The sequence below is a fragment of the Atractosteus spatula genome, chromosome 8 (genome assembly GCF_055471065.1).
Source record: "Atractosteus spatula isolate fAtrSpa1 chromosome 8, fAtrSpa1.hap1, whole genome shotgun sequence".
In the NCBI taxonomy this organism is placed as follows: Eukaryota; Metazoa; Chordata; class Actinopteri; order Semionotiformes; family Lepisosteidae; genus Atractosteus; species Atractosteus spatula.
The window spans coordinates 30469376-30486211 of NC_142713.1; the positions used below are offsets into that span (position 1 = coordinate 30469376).

General features: G+C 38.6%; 1 protein-coding gene across 2 annotated transcripts in view; it reads left to right on the forward strand.

The window, feature by feature from the left end:
- braf (B-Raf proto-oncogene, serine/threonine kinase) overlaps positions 1-16836 on the forward strand; it is a 42372-nt gene that overhangs the window by 2534 nt on the left and 23002 nt on the right. For both annotated transcript variants that reach the window (XM_088923341.1, XM_088923342.1), the window contains exon 2: positions 16027-16128. In XM_088923341.1, coding sequence (XP_088779467.1) covers positions 16027-16128 — 102 coding nt within the window. The remainder of the gene's footprint in view (positions 1-16026; positions 16129-16836) is intronic.

Genomic DNA, 16836 nt, shown 5'->3' on the forward strand with positions numbered 1-16836 from the left:
AGTAAATGGGAGTCTTGCTATGTATTTCCTGTATTAAAATGGCAATACCTGTTCATATTAATCAACTGTTTAAATTGTCTCATATAATGAGGTAAAAAATAAAAAGTGGCTTCCTGTCCAGGTTGAGAACTTTGTTTTAAGATCACTTTATTATCCATTTACAATTTCTTGCTTTAGGAATTTGTCTTTTCGCATACCTGAGCTTGCTCTCCATGAGATACACAGACGGGGAGAGAGAAGCTTTGGGTCAGAGTGTAGGGTCAGCCATTTATACGGCGCCCCTGGAACAGCTGGGGTAAAGGGCCTTGCTCAGGGGCCCAACAGAGTAGGATTCCTCTGCCGGCTGCGGGATTTGAACCGGCAACCTTCCAGCCACAGGCGCAGATCCTTAGCCACAGAGCCAACGCTCTGCCCCTGCCCTGTTTTGAGTCTTGTGTCCCAGTATTCATTTGCTTAATGTGAATCTGCGCTGATTGCACGTGCACGATTGGACCAAGGATGGATGAGTGAGAAGAAGAAAATGCTGCTTTCCATGTCTTTCACTTGTCTGAGTTTGCACACTGCTCTTAAGGGACAGAGTACTGAAGGTGACTTTTCTGGTTGCTCACCTTGCCTGCTTTAACAGTATTCACCCCTCTGAAAAGTGGCCATACTTTGTTGCTGTCTGATCTTGCACTTGTGAGAGTTTTCAAATAGAACTTTCTATTTCAGATACACACCGTCTGCTCCAACCTGCTGAAGCTAAACCTCGCAGACAGTGTGAAATGAGCTTTTTAAAAAAAGAAATCGCATGATGATCAATTGCAAATATCAATCCTTTTTTGCTGTGGCAACCTTAAATAACTTCCACTACCAAAGAATTGTTGAAATTTCACAAAATGAGTGTTGTGGACTTTTTCTGTGTCATGATCAAAGCGGTTGAACTTGACTTTAGAGAAAATGTGTCCAAGCTCCCTCAGATAGATATTGAATTTCAAACCACAACTCATGTAGTGACACAACAAATCAACCATGGAGAACAGGGAGCTTTTGAAACAAATCAAGGATAAATTTGTAGAGAAGCATGGATTCGAAGGATGCTTATTACTTTGAGTACGATGAAGTTATTAAGAAGTAGAATATGCATCTTACCACCTAGATCAGTCAGCAGAAAAACTGATTGGGAACATCACTGTGAAGTCAACAGTGACTTTGGAAGTTTTGCAAAGTCTTGAGATGGGTCTCTTACCATCTCATGCATCATAGTGTCATATACATACTGTTCAGACGTTGACAGCCCTATGCAAATCAGATTTGTGGCAAGAAAGCTTTTACTCTAAAAGACTGACCTTAAATCGCATGTGAGATATACCGCAGACGTGACAGAAGGGTTTATGGTCAGACCAGACAAAAATAGAACTTTTGGGTCAAAAATGCAAAGTGTTCTGTCACAAGCCCAACTCGGCATGTCACCCACTCAGCGTCATTCCCAGCTGGCATCTGGGTGGTGGCAGCATCGTATTATAGCAAAACTTCTCATCAGCAGGGACAGGGAAAGCAAAGTTCATCAGAGAGGAAATCCTGCTGGAGTCACCCGAAATTCTAAATCTTCCTGCAGTGCTGGAGAGGTGGCCCAGTCAAAGTCCGGACTTGAATCCCACTGTGAGAAGCCGGCAGAGACCTATTCAATATTACTGAAAGCTAAAACTGCTGCCAAGATTGCTTCTACCAATTACTGGCATAGGGGAGACTGAATACTTATGTAAATGGTCAATTTAATTTCATATGTGTTTTAGTGGTGCTAAATGTCAGTTTCACATATAACAGAATTCAATGTGATCATCATTTTGAATTAAAGTTAGGTCTAATTATCTATATATATATAGTTATTGACATTATTGGCAGGTGGTGAATGCTTTTGCCAGGCCTTGAATGGAACTTTGTCATGTCTGGTGTATTTTGAAGTAAAAATATAACTAAAACAAACTCTCATAAGTGAAAATTCAACTATTTCACAAACCAAATATATGCAGTAAGTTTGTATTCTGTAGTACAAAGGCAGTAGAAGTAATTCTGATTCAAATATTCAGAAAAGTTGTCCTGTACAAATTTCTTTACCCAGTTGCACTTTGAACAGAATGTCCTGATTTGATCTTGAACTGTCTGTTCAAGGACTTAATTATTTGATAAATTGGAATTAGTTTGAATACATCTTGTTGATCAGTGTAGTTAAGCAGACCATAGCATAATCTAACACTTAAGAAGTTCAACCTCTTTAGTATTGTATTTTTAATAAAAAGTGTATATAATTGATAACTGACATTTTGTCAGCTCCTTCAATCAATGTAAAAAAACATGTTATATTACTTTTTAATTATGGGTTGTTTATGGGTTTTTGTGATATTTAATATAAATAACATGCTTGTGTTACAGATGACGAAATTGAAGCCTACTTTCTTACATAGAGAGCATACTGATGGAATTAATATGAAACATCATCTGTATCTGAAACTGTATCTGTAAAAGTACCATTTTAACACTTCATCACAATTTTTCATTAACGTGGTCAACTCTTTTTGTCCAATTTGCCGAATATCAGTGTGAAGGTGTTCAGGGGTCCTTGACAAAGCGAGAGAGGTGTCTTGACAGACTTATTTACAGGCACACAGTACAGTACCTTTCTCAGTAAAACACAGCTGCAGTTTAGTTATAGAATTTACATCAAATCTTAGACACTCCTGCGGTTTTGACATGAGCAGAAGAAAGGATCAGACAATTAAGTGAGTGTTTTTTCTTCATCCGTAAGATCACAACTTCAAATTGTTTAAAATTTCCTTCTGTGAACAAAGGAATTACAAGTAATAGTAATTACTATTACAAAATGCAAAACCATACAAAAGCTTTTACTAGGGAATGAAAAGGGAATTCAGTGTACCCCATGGATACCAAAGAAAAAAATACTGTTGATACACCACTGGTCTAGTACACTGGCCTGTCTTTAATTTTTGTCCTGTGCTTTAAGGAGATACACTAAATCTGCTAAATTATAGTTTTGCATTTGATGCTTTAATTTATATAGGTTTAATTTTCTTTTTCTAGTTTCTTTGTCTTTTAAGTATTTTTATTTCGTGTGAATTTGTCATGCGCGTGTGTTTTCACTTAACTTTAGCCTCAGATCGCTACAGCAGGGTTGGTGTGGTATTAGTCTGGTTGTCTGGGTTAACCGGTGGATCGTCAGCAGTTCTTGCTTGGCATTTACATTTCGTTGCCTCCATCTGAAATCCCGTTCAAGCCTTGCTTCTGTGTCTTTTCACTTAGTCAAGTCTCCTTTCGACTTTGCCTTTCATTTTAAATCCTCTTTTGCTGTCTACTTCTTTATTTTCTAGGGCACGAGCTTTCATGTCTGGGTCACTATTAGTTGTCTACTGCCTGTTCCTCTGTTACTCCCTATTCCTCCTTCTTTGTTGTTCCAGTGAAAGCTTTGCTATGCCAATTACTGCCTGAAACAGATGTTTACTTGTGTGACACCTGTCTGCTCTGGCCAACCTCTATAATGCCCAAAGTTTGTTTTCTCACTTGAAGGGATAACATAACTGAGCTTGTGAATTAATAGCAAATTCCATGCTGTCTTAATAAAATAGTGCAAAAAGCTGTCCTGCCCATTTCCCCCACCCCGCCCCCACATACTTTATGAAGGGAAAATGTCAAAACATCTGTTTCACTGAGTGATAATCGATAGTCTGGCACCTAAGACGATGTGTAGCATTGCTTATATGGTAGGACTGTAAGTAGAGCTGGGCGATAATTCGATAACGATAATTATCGCGATATAATTTTCCTCGATATAATTTTAACAAAAGTTCGATAAATGTTCGATATAAATGTTCATGCTTTGCGCATGATATGCGCATGCGCACAAAATACTGCGCGAGTGTGCGTGCGTGTTGCAGACCGGGCAGCTAACAGATTTGTTGAATGTCTCTGCTGTTTGGCAAGTGTTTGTTGTGTTCTTAAAATAAAGAGTTGTTTAATTTACCAATTAACTGTCTGATTTCTAAAACTTTCACTCAGGAGAAAAAATCTGCCTTCAAACTTGAAAGAAATAATGATCTGACATTTATCGTGATAATTATCGATATCGACTGATATGAAAATTTTTATCGTAAGAATGTTTTTGGCCATATCGCCCAGCCCTAACTGTAAGTGTATATCAGCTTTTACTCCTGCCAGAATTATGATTTTTTTTCCCTTTTGCTGCAGACAGTGATAGACCTAGACTTGAAATGTTGATTCAGTTGTTCATTAGGAAATGAACAGTCACAATACATGAGTGAGACCACTATACTCCTGTAACTACCGAATCTGAGAGAGCAAGTATCAGTGTTCCAAAATGTCCTAGACTGTTTACAGGTCACAGGTGTTCAGTAAATTGATGTATAGTTCATTTTTCTAAAATTCTTTTTCATTAAATGAATAGTGCCTCTTTAATGTAAACAGAGATCTTTCAGTTGTTTGTGTTCATCTCTTGTTGATAACAAGGTCACAGATTGGGTAGGATAGATCGGCCATCAGTAGGGAATAGATGGCAGCAGTTTAAAGACATTGTGCTTGAAGCACAGACCATTCATCCAATGAGCAAACAAATCAAAAGCTGGAAAGTAGCGGAAAGAACGGTATAATATATCAAATAAAAAACACAGTAAAAGAAAGCATTTCCTAAAATGGTTAAAAAATAACAGGATCTGGCTAAAGAAAATGAGTTCAATTAACTGCAAGCACAGTTAAAGAAATGTTACTAGAAAACCCAGGAAAGAAACCAGAATAATGCAGAGAAAGCAAAAATGTATTTCCTTATTACCAGAGCAAAAGAACAGTAAAGGATAAAGTGATAATGAAAGGAAACTTTTAGATAATGAAAAGGGAAATGGCTGACGTAATAAATGAATATTTCACTCAAGTGTTTACCAAGGAAGAAATCTGCCACATGCCTCAGGCTAAGGAAAGACAGTGTTCTCTATTATGCCTAATATTAGAATACAAGAGGCAGAAAAACAGGTACTTCTGCAGGTAATAGCAGCTCTTAACATACTGTAAGTCTTCAAGGCCTGATGGTATTCTACCAATTGTACTTAAGGAAACAAGATGTTATTCACAAGCTATTAGCAGAGCTCTTCCAGCATTCACTCAAGTGGGTAATACCAAGCGACTGGAAAATTTGCTAGCATTTTGTCCATTAATAAAAGAGGTAAGAAAACTGAGCTAATTAGTCATAGACCAATAAGTCTTACATGTAAAAGAAGTATGCTTATGAAAACCATTTGTATTGCAGTGAAATTGTAGGTACACATTTTTGCCTCTGAAACACTGGTTTCTTTCACGAAACGACTGGATGAGCTCGCTAAAATGTTTAGGGAGTAGCAACCAAACAGGCTAGATGAACCAAATGACTTCATCTTGTTTGTAGCCTTTGTTATGGTTTTGTTATTTTGTTAAGGATTGTCATCGCGCATTCAGAAAGGTAGAACTTGCCTAACTTACATTTTGGAGTTCATTGATAAAGAAATATCAGTAATGGAAAGGCTTTTAAAGTTTATGAAGTTCCTCATTAATGATTTTCTATTTATGGTGTGAGACATTCAAGGCAATGCATGTATTTGGATTATGAATTGAATAATGGATAGAAAACAGTACACATCGCCAGCAGCTGTATCTCCCTGAACCTTCAATTGGCAACCCACTGAAGCTCAGCAGGTGTGAGCTTGGTCAGTGCTTGAATGGGAGACCTGTTGGGAAAAATTAAGGTTGCTGGTGGAAGTGGTGTTAGTGGGGCCAGTAGGGGGCGCTCACCCTGCGGTCTGTGTGGGTCTTAATGCCCCAGTATAGTGACGGGGACGCTATACTGGAAAAAAAGGCGTGGTCCTTCGGATGAGACATACACCGAGGTCCTGACTCTGTGGTCATTAAAAATCCCAGGGTGTTTCTTGAAAAGAGTAGGGGTGTTACTGTGGCATCCTGGCCAAATTTCCCATTGGCCTTTATGAATCACGGCATCCTAATAATCCCTGTCTCTGAATTGGCTTCATTACTCTGTTCTCAGCACTGATGGAAAAAAAAAAGGTTAAAAGTTTTTAAAAAGCAATTAGATCAATTATTTCACCAATTGAAATTGGAGATGTAGAACTTGGCTCTTCCACCTGGACTATGGTGAGTAACCACTGATCTAGAGTCTGTTATAGTTAGTAAACTAGTCAAGTTCACATGTAATACCACGACTAGCAAACACTGGAAAAGCTCCAAACGAACTTGGACAAATATTGGACAAATATCTGGCAGGTGGCAATTACTGTAGATGGATGCAGAGTGGTATGTAGAGGTAACACAGACATGAGCCATAATATCAAATGTAAAATGCCGTGTTGTTAAACATTGTATGTCTTTATGCTGACACCTCGTTTTTCATCCTTAAGCAATGTGGGGACATTTAACACACAAAGTTATAAGTAAAGTAATTTAACTTGTGGAGAAGGACAAGACACATGGCCACAGAACTCCTTCTTGCATTAACGTCCTGTCAGGTTTTGAGTTGACTTTCCAATCCTTCTGCTTATTTTCAAGACTCTCGATGGGTTAGCCTAACAGTATTGAGGTGATGTGTTACATGGGCCATTGTGACCTTCGCCCCACCAATTACTGACTGTGTGTTTCTGTTGTTCATCTACACTATAGTTTTCTCAGGGTCTTTTGTTGCTCAGAGCTCTCTAGCTTAAAAGCTTTTTTAGAAAGGCATTTCTGTGTTTGTATTATTTTCTGTGTCTATTTTATTATGTAATGTTTTAGCTTTGATGATTTAGATTAGTATATTATTAGGATTTCATATATTCCTTTTAAAGGCACTATACAAAATCGTTTACCATCATGAAATTAACATCCTGATCTGCGAGTCAAAAGAACGTCAGTCATTATTGTGGTTTAATAGTGCAGTACAGGTTTTTTCAGGCAGTTTGATTCAAAGCAAGGCAGCTGTGAAAGGAAATCACTTTGGAATAGTGGTTCAGTGTGCTTTATGTCTATGCCACAGCTGGACGTATACTAAATGTTTTTTGCACTGCCAGCATTGAGCTATCGTGCTGTGTCATCTATTTCTAAAATGGGCTTGAGAGTTGTATTTTGCCTTTAAGCCAACTGTTAATTAGAATCCAACTGAAATTTGCATTGGTGCAAGCAATTATTCATTTTACAATTTTCAGTATTGCTTTGTGTGTTTAATGCAGGATATGGTGTGTGAATTTACAAAAGCGTTTCACTAACTGTATTGCGCTAAGTACTCTTGAATACATTTTTAAGTGAATGTGTGTTAAGTCATTTTACTGCAGGAAAGAAAACCACATTATAATGTTGATCCAAAGATCTTATTTTTCAGCAGTAAAATAGCTCAAAACATTGCTTTGAAAAAACAGTGTTTTCCACAAAAAAATAGAACTCATAGAATAGACAAATTGTCCTAGGCTTTCATTTCTTCAATGTTTCCATCTCACAGCCTGATCTAAGCTCTTACTTGTCAGATCTTAGTAAATAAGTAAGATTAGGCCTGGTCAGTACTGGGATGGGAGACCTCTAAGGAAAACCAGGGTGCTGTTGTAAGTGGTGTTGGTAGATTAGTAGGTGGTCCTCTGGACGATGATTCCAAACCAATTGAGGTACCAACCTTGAGATGATAGAGTTCCTGACTACCTTTGATCTGTAAAGATTCCATGACATTGTTAGAATGGGGGTATTATCTGAGATTCCCAGCAAAATTCCACAATCTGGTTTCACTAAACCCCGCCTTATTTCTGTTAGTGAAGTAATCTCTCACCTCTCCACTTGAACTACAATGTGCTACATATTGACTTCTGCTCATCCCCCTGGTGGATATACCTATATATTTAAAGGGCATTGGAAGTCTTTACATTGATTATTTAATGGAGTCTAAACTCTATTATGACATGAAGCAGCACATGTATGTACAGCATGCTCCACAAGCTTGGCACTTGTCTCTAAAACACAATTCGTGGATTTGGAAGGCTGGGTGGGGGCCAGGTTATGAGAACAGTGATGATGCTTTCTCCGTTGATAAGGACTCTTCCCTGATACTCATTCCTCAGGAATCTGTGTAATGAGTGAGATAGAAGTGGCATTTGGCCCAGTTCAGCTGCATTCCAAGGGCAGTGACATGCTGCAGTAAGCACTGATAAGTTTCAGGAGAGGAGTACAGTCACACATTCCAGTCATCTACTTGATGGAATATTTCTGCCTTGGAAGTAGAGAGAAAAGGTTGTGCTGAGTCTAGTCCAAAAGGGAAGTTCCTAAAATCCATAGGATTATAGTTCAAAGCACAGTAATCTTTGTGTCAGATCTGACCTTTGTGTTTACACAGTGGAAAATATGTCTCTCTGGGGTTTGCTCTTGTGAATCAGTCCTCTTGACACTGATATGACATAAGGGAGGGACAAGTGAAAAAAGGCTTCATAACAGCACTAAAGTAAGTGGAATGTTGTGTAAGAAACATTAGATGTAGAAAATAATAAAAGGGGTAAAAAGTACAGCATAGTTTATATAAGAATAAATGGAAGATCATTATATGTATAAGATGTTAGTGTGCACTAAGACAAACTGGGAACATTCTGCAGAAGCACACTATAGTTGTGATTGATGGAGGAGGTCAGCACATCACATTTTGGTTAACACTGTTGTAACAGAAGAAATAAGGTTCTTGATCCCGAGATGAAGTAAAACAGATGAGTTTATTGCATGCAAGGAACAATAAAGCCGAAGTCTTGTTTCCCGCAAGAAACAACAAAACCGAAGTATTGTTCCCCTTACTGGTACAAACTTTTGGGTTATATAGTGTCTTCTTCTCCGTTTCTGACGTCACTCGGTCTGATGGTAAAGAGGGGGGTTCATGGTATTTGGCCAGTTTATGATGTCCTGGCCAAATGGTCAGTTTAAGATTACACCCAGGGGGGTTCCTAGCTTGCATCTGCAATCCTTATCAGTTAACCCCCTTTCCTGCCATAAACCCCAGCTTGTGACTTAGAAGTCTAAACCACATACAGAAAGGATTAAGTTCAAACCCCCGTCTTCACATCTTTCTTCAACACTTTGATTTTGGAGAAATTGGGGTTGTTTTTAGTGTTTTGTGCTGTTGTAAGCAAATTGTAGGCTTACAGAATACTTACTGAGCATCAAACAAAACTACTTTATGCATATATTAAAAAAATAAAGCGTATATGTTTTAGATTCTGATTTAACGTTTTTGGTATTGTTTTGATTAATTGGCCGTTCCTAACTGAATATAATGCACTCAGGTGACTTTGGCTGTTGCATAAGAACTAATCACCTCATTACTAAGAGTGTCTATTAGGCACATTATTTAATCTGTAGCATGTCTAGCCTGATTTAAGCCAAGAAAAAAAAAACACAGAAAGGAACCTATCTCTGCCACTTCAAGAGAATAATGCCTTTGTGAAGTCGGTTCTGTTACTTGCTGTGTGTGGTGTTCAAAGCTAGCAAATGCACAGGACATTATATCCTGTGAATGATAACCTATGACCTGGGAGACCAGATCTCATAACACATGTTATGGCACCTTACCGAGATTGATGAGGGAGCGCCAAATGTGATGATCAAGGGAGGAGTGTCTGGTTACTGTGGAACTTCCCCTGTAGTGAATGGTGGAAGACTGAATGGACAGCACTACATTAGCCAAGTCCTGGGACATCACCTGCCGCCCTGTCTGCGGGCCCACCCTGACGTGACAGTGTTGGAGCTGGACAGTGCGCGACATGCCCCTTATCAAGAGAACAGTGCCTTTGGCGTGTTGGAGGCTGGACTAATTCACTTCAGGTGGGCCTGCCTGTGGTGGAGCAGAGTCCTCTTTAGCAGCAAATCAAGGTTTTGTGTAGACCTCCCTAATGTACAGTTGATTACAAATGTCTACACACCCTTATTGAAATTTCAGCTTTTGTTGATGTAAAGCGGGAATTCAAGACAAATCATGTCAGATCTTTTTTCCCCCACCTTTAATAAAATCTTGTAGCCAACAATATTTAAGTGAAAAACAAATGGATCCTTTTTAGGAAAAATAATTAAAAATAAAAAAAAAACTTGAAATACCTTGCTTTTAATTTTGATTACTACTTTAAAATTTTACAGATAGTGACATCTGCATTTGAATAAATCTCAAAGATTTTTTATAATGGGGTCAGAGATTTTGAACACTGATGGTGAAATCGCCAAGTTTCAGGATATATTTGACATGGGAACATCTTTGTTGATATAGCAGAAAGGCATCTGTTTACGTTCATCTTTGACGTTTCCTGCATGTCTTAGTAACATCGAATAAACCTGACCTGACTGCTATGTGTTTAAGATTAATTGATTAATAAAAATAGGTAAGCTAATTACATTGCTGTTCAGAAATAGTCATTAGGTTTTAAGGAAATTTGCTAATGTCATGAAGAGTTCACGTTGCACACAAAAGTGCACAAACATGTTGCACATTCTGTTTCTCTTGTGCCATTTTACTGCGTTATCAGCAGTAGCTTTGTACGTTATGAAGTCTTCCTTCCCAGCTTCTAGAACATTTTAAAGCCTGGTATTTGTATAATCTTGTATTGTGTATTTGAAGATTCTTACTTTACTAAATGTGGTATTCTGCATATTTGTGTGATTTGTTTTTTTCTTGAATAAGAGCATCGACATAATGCCTACGTTGATTGAAGCCAGCAATCCATTGGAATGGCACGTGATTTGAATATAGGAAGAGTTGAGGGTGAAGAAAGGGTAAGGGTTAGGTTTATGGCAATGCAAAGGGTCATGGTTTAATTTCACTGTTAACTGGAAATTTGAGGTAAGGGCTTGGGTATAATTCAGATCAAGTACATGGTCAGCAAAGCAGAGATCTCAAAATCCTACAGCACCATCCCCAGCTTTGTCAGAGGCATGAAGGGGAACAGTTAAAATACATATGGTTAATAAACACAACAGTTCATATCTTAATACATAATTCATAAAACATTTCTACTTTTGAACCTGCAGATCAAGCTCGGTTATTTAGAGTAAATTATGTTGTTGTTAACTGTAAGGAAAACTATATCATAGTAAATTCTGCAGGTTTGTAACTATACTAAATTTGACTGTGATAGGCTGTCATTTCGGTAGCATTTCATCTAGTTGATTTGTTTTTTGATTGGGCTCCAGATGTCTCTATAAAATTGTCTGGAAATAGAGTTTTGCTAGCAATAAAATGATAAAATCAGCACCTAGAGATCCTGCATTCACTCGCTAAAATAATAGACCCACCAGTGGGTTGCAAGAACAACTAGAACAAGTTCTTGAATTTTCACATTTTTAAAATATTTATATAGCCTGCTCCTGTATTTCGCTTGTAATCTGATTTTCCTAGCGAGACAGGCTTTAATTGAGGTTGCACTGAGGGCAGTGGTGCCCTGGATTGAACTGCAGATGACAGGCTCTGGCTGTTCACAGTGACAATGAGAGCTGAGCAAGGTTTTGTCCAGTGAGAGCATCTCTTCTGAAGCCAGCTGTGCTCTGCCTGCCTGAGAGTCTTTTTAGGGTTCCTAACTTGTAATACTCTTGCCAGGAAATGTGGAATTAATAAGGTGGTTCAGAAAAGGCGAAATTAGTGGAAGATGCTCAGATGTAACTAAACTCCACCATTTTTTCCCGTGACTGTTTAAATATTCAACCCTGCAACTGTGATTTGGTGCTGTATAAAATTCCAAAAGGTAAACTCTTAATGAGATAAAACTGCTCTATGACAAAATTGATATTGAGAAACACTAACCTAGTTTTACTTCTGTAAGAAGGTTAATTTTATTGGTGATTATAATTTGTACTCGGTACAAACTGTGCAGCTTGTTTAATCCTAGCTACCTTTAGTTACCTTTAATGATCAGAAAGCTCAAATGAATTTGATATCCAGGTCAGGTTCCTTATAACAGACTTTATACCATCACACCAGCTGTTACACGAATGTCCCCTGATTGCCTCTATACCTGCACATGAACTGGTGATTTTTAGAATTTGTGCCCAGTTATTTGACGGCCCTCTGCATCACTCTTTGCAGTAGAAAGGAACTTCGCGACAATCCTAGCGTGGTGTCTACTAAGGGGCTGTTCAAGACGAATTCACGTGGTATATCGTACATGTGAAGGGGCTTGGGAGCCTGAGACTGCAAACATGAGGGCTAGAGGACAGTGGAGGCAGCTTTAATCAAAAACGAATCCAGCTCACTGTTTAGGAAATACAGCCAACCTGGAGCGGGCCCGTTTAAAAACACTATCCTGCCTGTGCAAGTGCATGAGACGGCAACAATTCATTTGTCACCCTTGTATAACTGAATACATAGCGTTTCCTCGATCTGATCACTCAGAGGAAATCCGAGTTGCTGCTGTTGGACCGGCAGGCCGCTGCCTTGCTGTACAGTGGGGCTGCTGGCGCATAATGGCTGCCGCATGCCAGCCAGGTGGGTGTAGCTCTTCAGTGGGGGGTGAAGTGGATTACATCGTCTACGTAAAGCGCTTTGAGGTCCATCAGGATGAAAAGAGCTGAAGAAATAGAGGCTGTCGGTTTTATTGTCATTATTACTGACCATTGCATTTAATTTAGGTAAATTACGTAGTTATCACTCTCCTTTAGAGTAATCGAGAGATTATTGTATGGACATGTTTTAACTGTTTCTGTTTCTGGCTGGCTAAGTTAATTTTTTTCTGAGTTTTTATCAAACTAGATTCTGTTATTTGTAAAGATAAACACTGATACCAAATGTCTGCAACAGATACAAAATTGTCTGAGCTCGATGTTGAATTTGACACCTTGCTATCATTCCAGGATTGTACTGTCTCTATTTGCTGTAATAGGTTCTTTGGTACATTGTTATTCAGTTAAATAAAACTGGTTTTATTCACCATAATTGCTTTTTCGTGGTATTTATAGTTAAATATTTCAGTATCACCTTGCAGTGTATTAGCATAGAGCAGGTATTAAGTAATGCTCCAGTGTGCCAAGCTCCCTGTGATAACACACAAAATACTTTGGTCCTGAAAAGAGCATTATAACTAGGTTAAGATGTACTTGATTTTCTAATTATGAAATTGGGGCATTCTACATTGAGTATTGCAGTATTGCCATATTTTCTTATGAAATATTGTGACATTTAAAAAAGCATTGTGAAACCAGTGATATATTAGTCAGTCATTGTACATTTACTGCTGTGAAAATGGTGACATTTTTGAAAGGATTCTATTAGACTTAGAATTTCCTTTCAGGTGAAAAAACTGATACATTTCAAGAGAATGTCATAAGTCAGTCGGAGAGGGTATGTATAGTAATACTGAGCAATGACTAAGGTCAGCAGTGGATTAGTATGTTAATTATTCGCTAAACAAATTAAAAACATTCTAAGGAATAGAATATGAGTTATTAAAAATATATTTTTATACAAATATACTTGAGTTTTTCCTTTCAGTTTTTAGCATTTTGGCAGAATTCTTCTGTTACGATTGAACTTTTGCATAGAATTATTCTTTCACTTTTAAAAATAGTGTGACCTCAGTGACAGTTTTGGATGTGCAGTATCAGCTTGATAAAGAAATGTGCCAAGTGCTGTTGGCTGAGCAGTTTTTTTCAGTCTCCGATGTTTCCTTGGCAGTGGACCTCTTAAATCGTGTGCTCAATTGGTTCGCTGTGATTATCGCACGGTGCACGGGATACTATCCTGTGTCTTCGTGGTTTTTATTTCATCACAATAAAACGGTCCTTCAGCACATAAAAGCACAGGTAGCCTTTATTTTCTGAATTCACACTTTTTTTAACTGATTTTTTTTTCACTGGAAACAATCCTTTTTGGGGGAAAAAAAGAAAAACTTGGATGGAATATTCTACTTTTTTATATTCTCGGAGTTGCTTCAGACTCTAGGCTAGGTAATAACTGGGAGGTTGTGGGTTCATGTTAGAGCCCTGCAGGATTCCTCAGGACATAACCTGATTAGTGAGTGGGCATGGGGCATTTTGTCTGTGTTGCAAGTGAGTGTGCATTTAAGTGTACATTAAATATGTAAAATTCCTAATTAGCAGTTTCATGTGCTTTTTGGTTAGATTTACCTACAATTCTGTAGTAGCCAATACCATTCCCATATTATTAATCGGAGGAAGAGTGAAGGGCTGGTCCTGCGGGGTTGGAAGTATGATACTGTGTGAGCGGTCGCAATTTCTTGCAGGAGCGTTGGGATTGAGTTAGAGAAAATAGTCCTGCTCAGGGCTGTAGTTCACATCCCTGCTGCTGCATTGCTCTTTGTACCCTATGAGTAATTTTTAGATCTGTTAATGTAATTTGTATCCAAAACCACAACAAAGTAATTATTCTGCCAACGATTCATAGTGCCTGCACAGAATACAAGTTCAGTTTTGTCAAATATTATCAATTGTTTTACATGGTCATTAATCCTAAATCTGACCCGTAGTAATTATTACTTGTGCTGGTATTTTCCTTGGGTCAGTACGCAGTGAGTCCTGTGTGGATTGCTTAAACCACACAATCAATTAATACAGAAAATACACCTGATCTTTCTCATAGAGTGGAGGGCATCAAGTTAAACACAAGGTTGATGTAGATTTGGGTAAATATAGTAATTTCATATAAGGTGGGTGGACACGACCATGCACAGATTTGTATTGAAATAATGTTTATTAGGAAGATGGGGTGCATCCTAGTAACTTTGTGCTGGAAATGCTCCAAAATTGACCACTGGCATAAAGGAATGGTTGCGGAACCATGTACAGAAACATAAACTCCTTAGCTGGGAATGAATGTGGTTTTTGCTGCTGTTGGTCTTCACTGCATACCTTCGAAAGCACTGTGTAACAGCACATGGAGTGGTGCTATCTTTACTATGCATCTCTATCTCTTAGGCATTGAGTAATAAGGACTGACTGTTTGCTTGTACTCAGGTGACTGTGTATTTAAATAATTGTTTGGAATTGTTTAACTCATAAAAAGAAAAGTTATATCGGTGCCCTCATTATTAGGAGCACATTTATTAGTGGTTCATACTTTGCAGTGCAGATTTGAATCTTAAGCAAGGTTGGCCAGTTTAGTTGTGGTGCATCTTTGATTGGCAATCCTTGTGTGAGCGTTTGCAGTCCTATTCCGAGCATGGGATCTGCACTGGAGAGTTCCAGTAAGTGAGCTTAGAAGAGTGCCTGCACAGGACAAGATTATAATTGTTATAATAATAATTGCTTACACTTATATAGCGCTTTTCTGGACACTACACATGAAGCGCTTTACAGGTAATGGGGACTCCCCTCCACCACCACCAATGTGCAGAATCTACCTGGATGATGCGACGGCAGCCATAGTGCGCCAGAACGCTCACCACACATCAGCTGTTAGTGGGGAGGAGAATAGAGTGATGAAGCCAATTAAGAGGCCATGATTGGGAATAGCCAATGGGAAATTTAGCCAACGCCCTGGGGCAGCGCCTTTTAACAGTATAGTGTCCCCATCACTATACTGGGGCATTAGGACCCACAAAGACCGCAGGGTGAGAGCCCCCTCCAGGCCCCACTAACACCACTTCCAGCACAACCCTTAGTTTTTCCCAGTGGGTCTCCCATCCAGGTACTGACCAGGCTCACACCTGCTGAGCTTCAGTGAGTAGCCAGTTGTAAGTTGCAGGGTGATATGGCTGCTGGCTATAATGCCATGTTCAGTAGAGTCCCAGTCAGATGTCCATGACATAGCACTGTCTTTCAGTTTTTGTTTGTTTTTTGTTTCATGTTGAGTTAACATAAAACTTTTTTTCTCCTTCGGATAGATGACCATGGGCAGAGGCAACAGAACCCCATTGTTTTTTTTTTTATTTTACTTTGTGAACTGATTCATTTTCATCCAAAACAATGGATTGTTTTTTATTGTCTCAGAACCACCTTTCAATGTTTATCTGTGTAAACGTCTGGTAAATTTCTCCTGTTGTTTTGTAGGTATGGAACATCAAACAGATGATAAAATTGACACAGGAGCACTTAGAAGCACTGCTTGACAAGTTTGGAGGAGAACATAACCCCCCATCAATATACTTGGAGGTGAGTTAACAATAAGCAAAACTCAAATTAATTTGATGTTCATTGTGACAGTGTTATTTTTTCAGGATTTTTTTTCTCCATAAAGATAAAAATACTCTGCATTAAATCTAGGGAAACAATACATGCCATAGAGATTTTTTTAAACTATTAGCCATTTATTTTGGGGTGTGACCTAGCGATGTAAGTGTGTTTAGCAGATTGTTGTACTAGTTGTATTATATAGTTTGTTTGTAAACAGAAGAATGGGTCACTTTTGTCATGGGTGCTAAACTGGATTAAAATAAATTAATATCCAGCTTTGGTGTCCTCTTGTTTTTCTCTTGGAATTGCTCTACCCATAAATTCAGATTTTAATGGATATTATCCTATCGCATAACACAGTGTTAAAACCTCATGATGCAAATCCCGACCTTCAGTGGTTAAAATCGGTAACACCCCAGTTCTTTCTAAAGGTGCCACTCACAGGGTATCTGGTGAAAGTGTAATCTGGCAAGAGGCGTGTTTGAACCCACCTCAAAGGCTCAAAGGCAAGGTGTCGAGAAAGAAGAGCAATGCAGTCCTAATCGCTATATTAGGAGAGGAAGAAGGCTAATAACATTCCAGCATGTCCAGTCAGGCTTGCAGGTCAAGTCTAAATGTGCCCCAAGCCAGAATTTTATGTACTCTAAGTATAAGTGCGAAATGCAAAAGGAGAGAAATAAAACCACT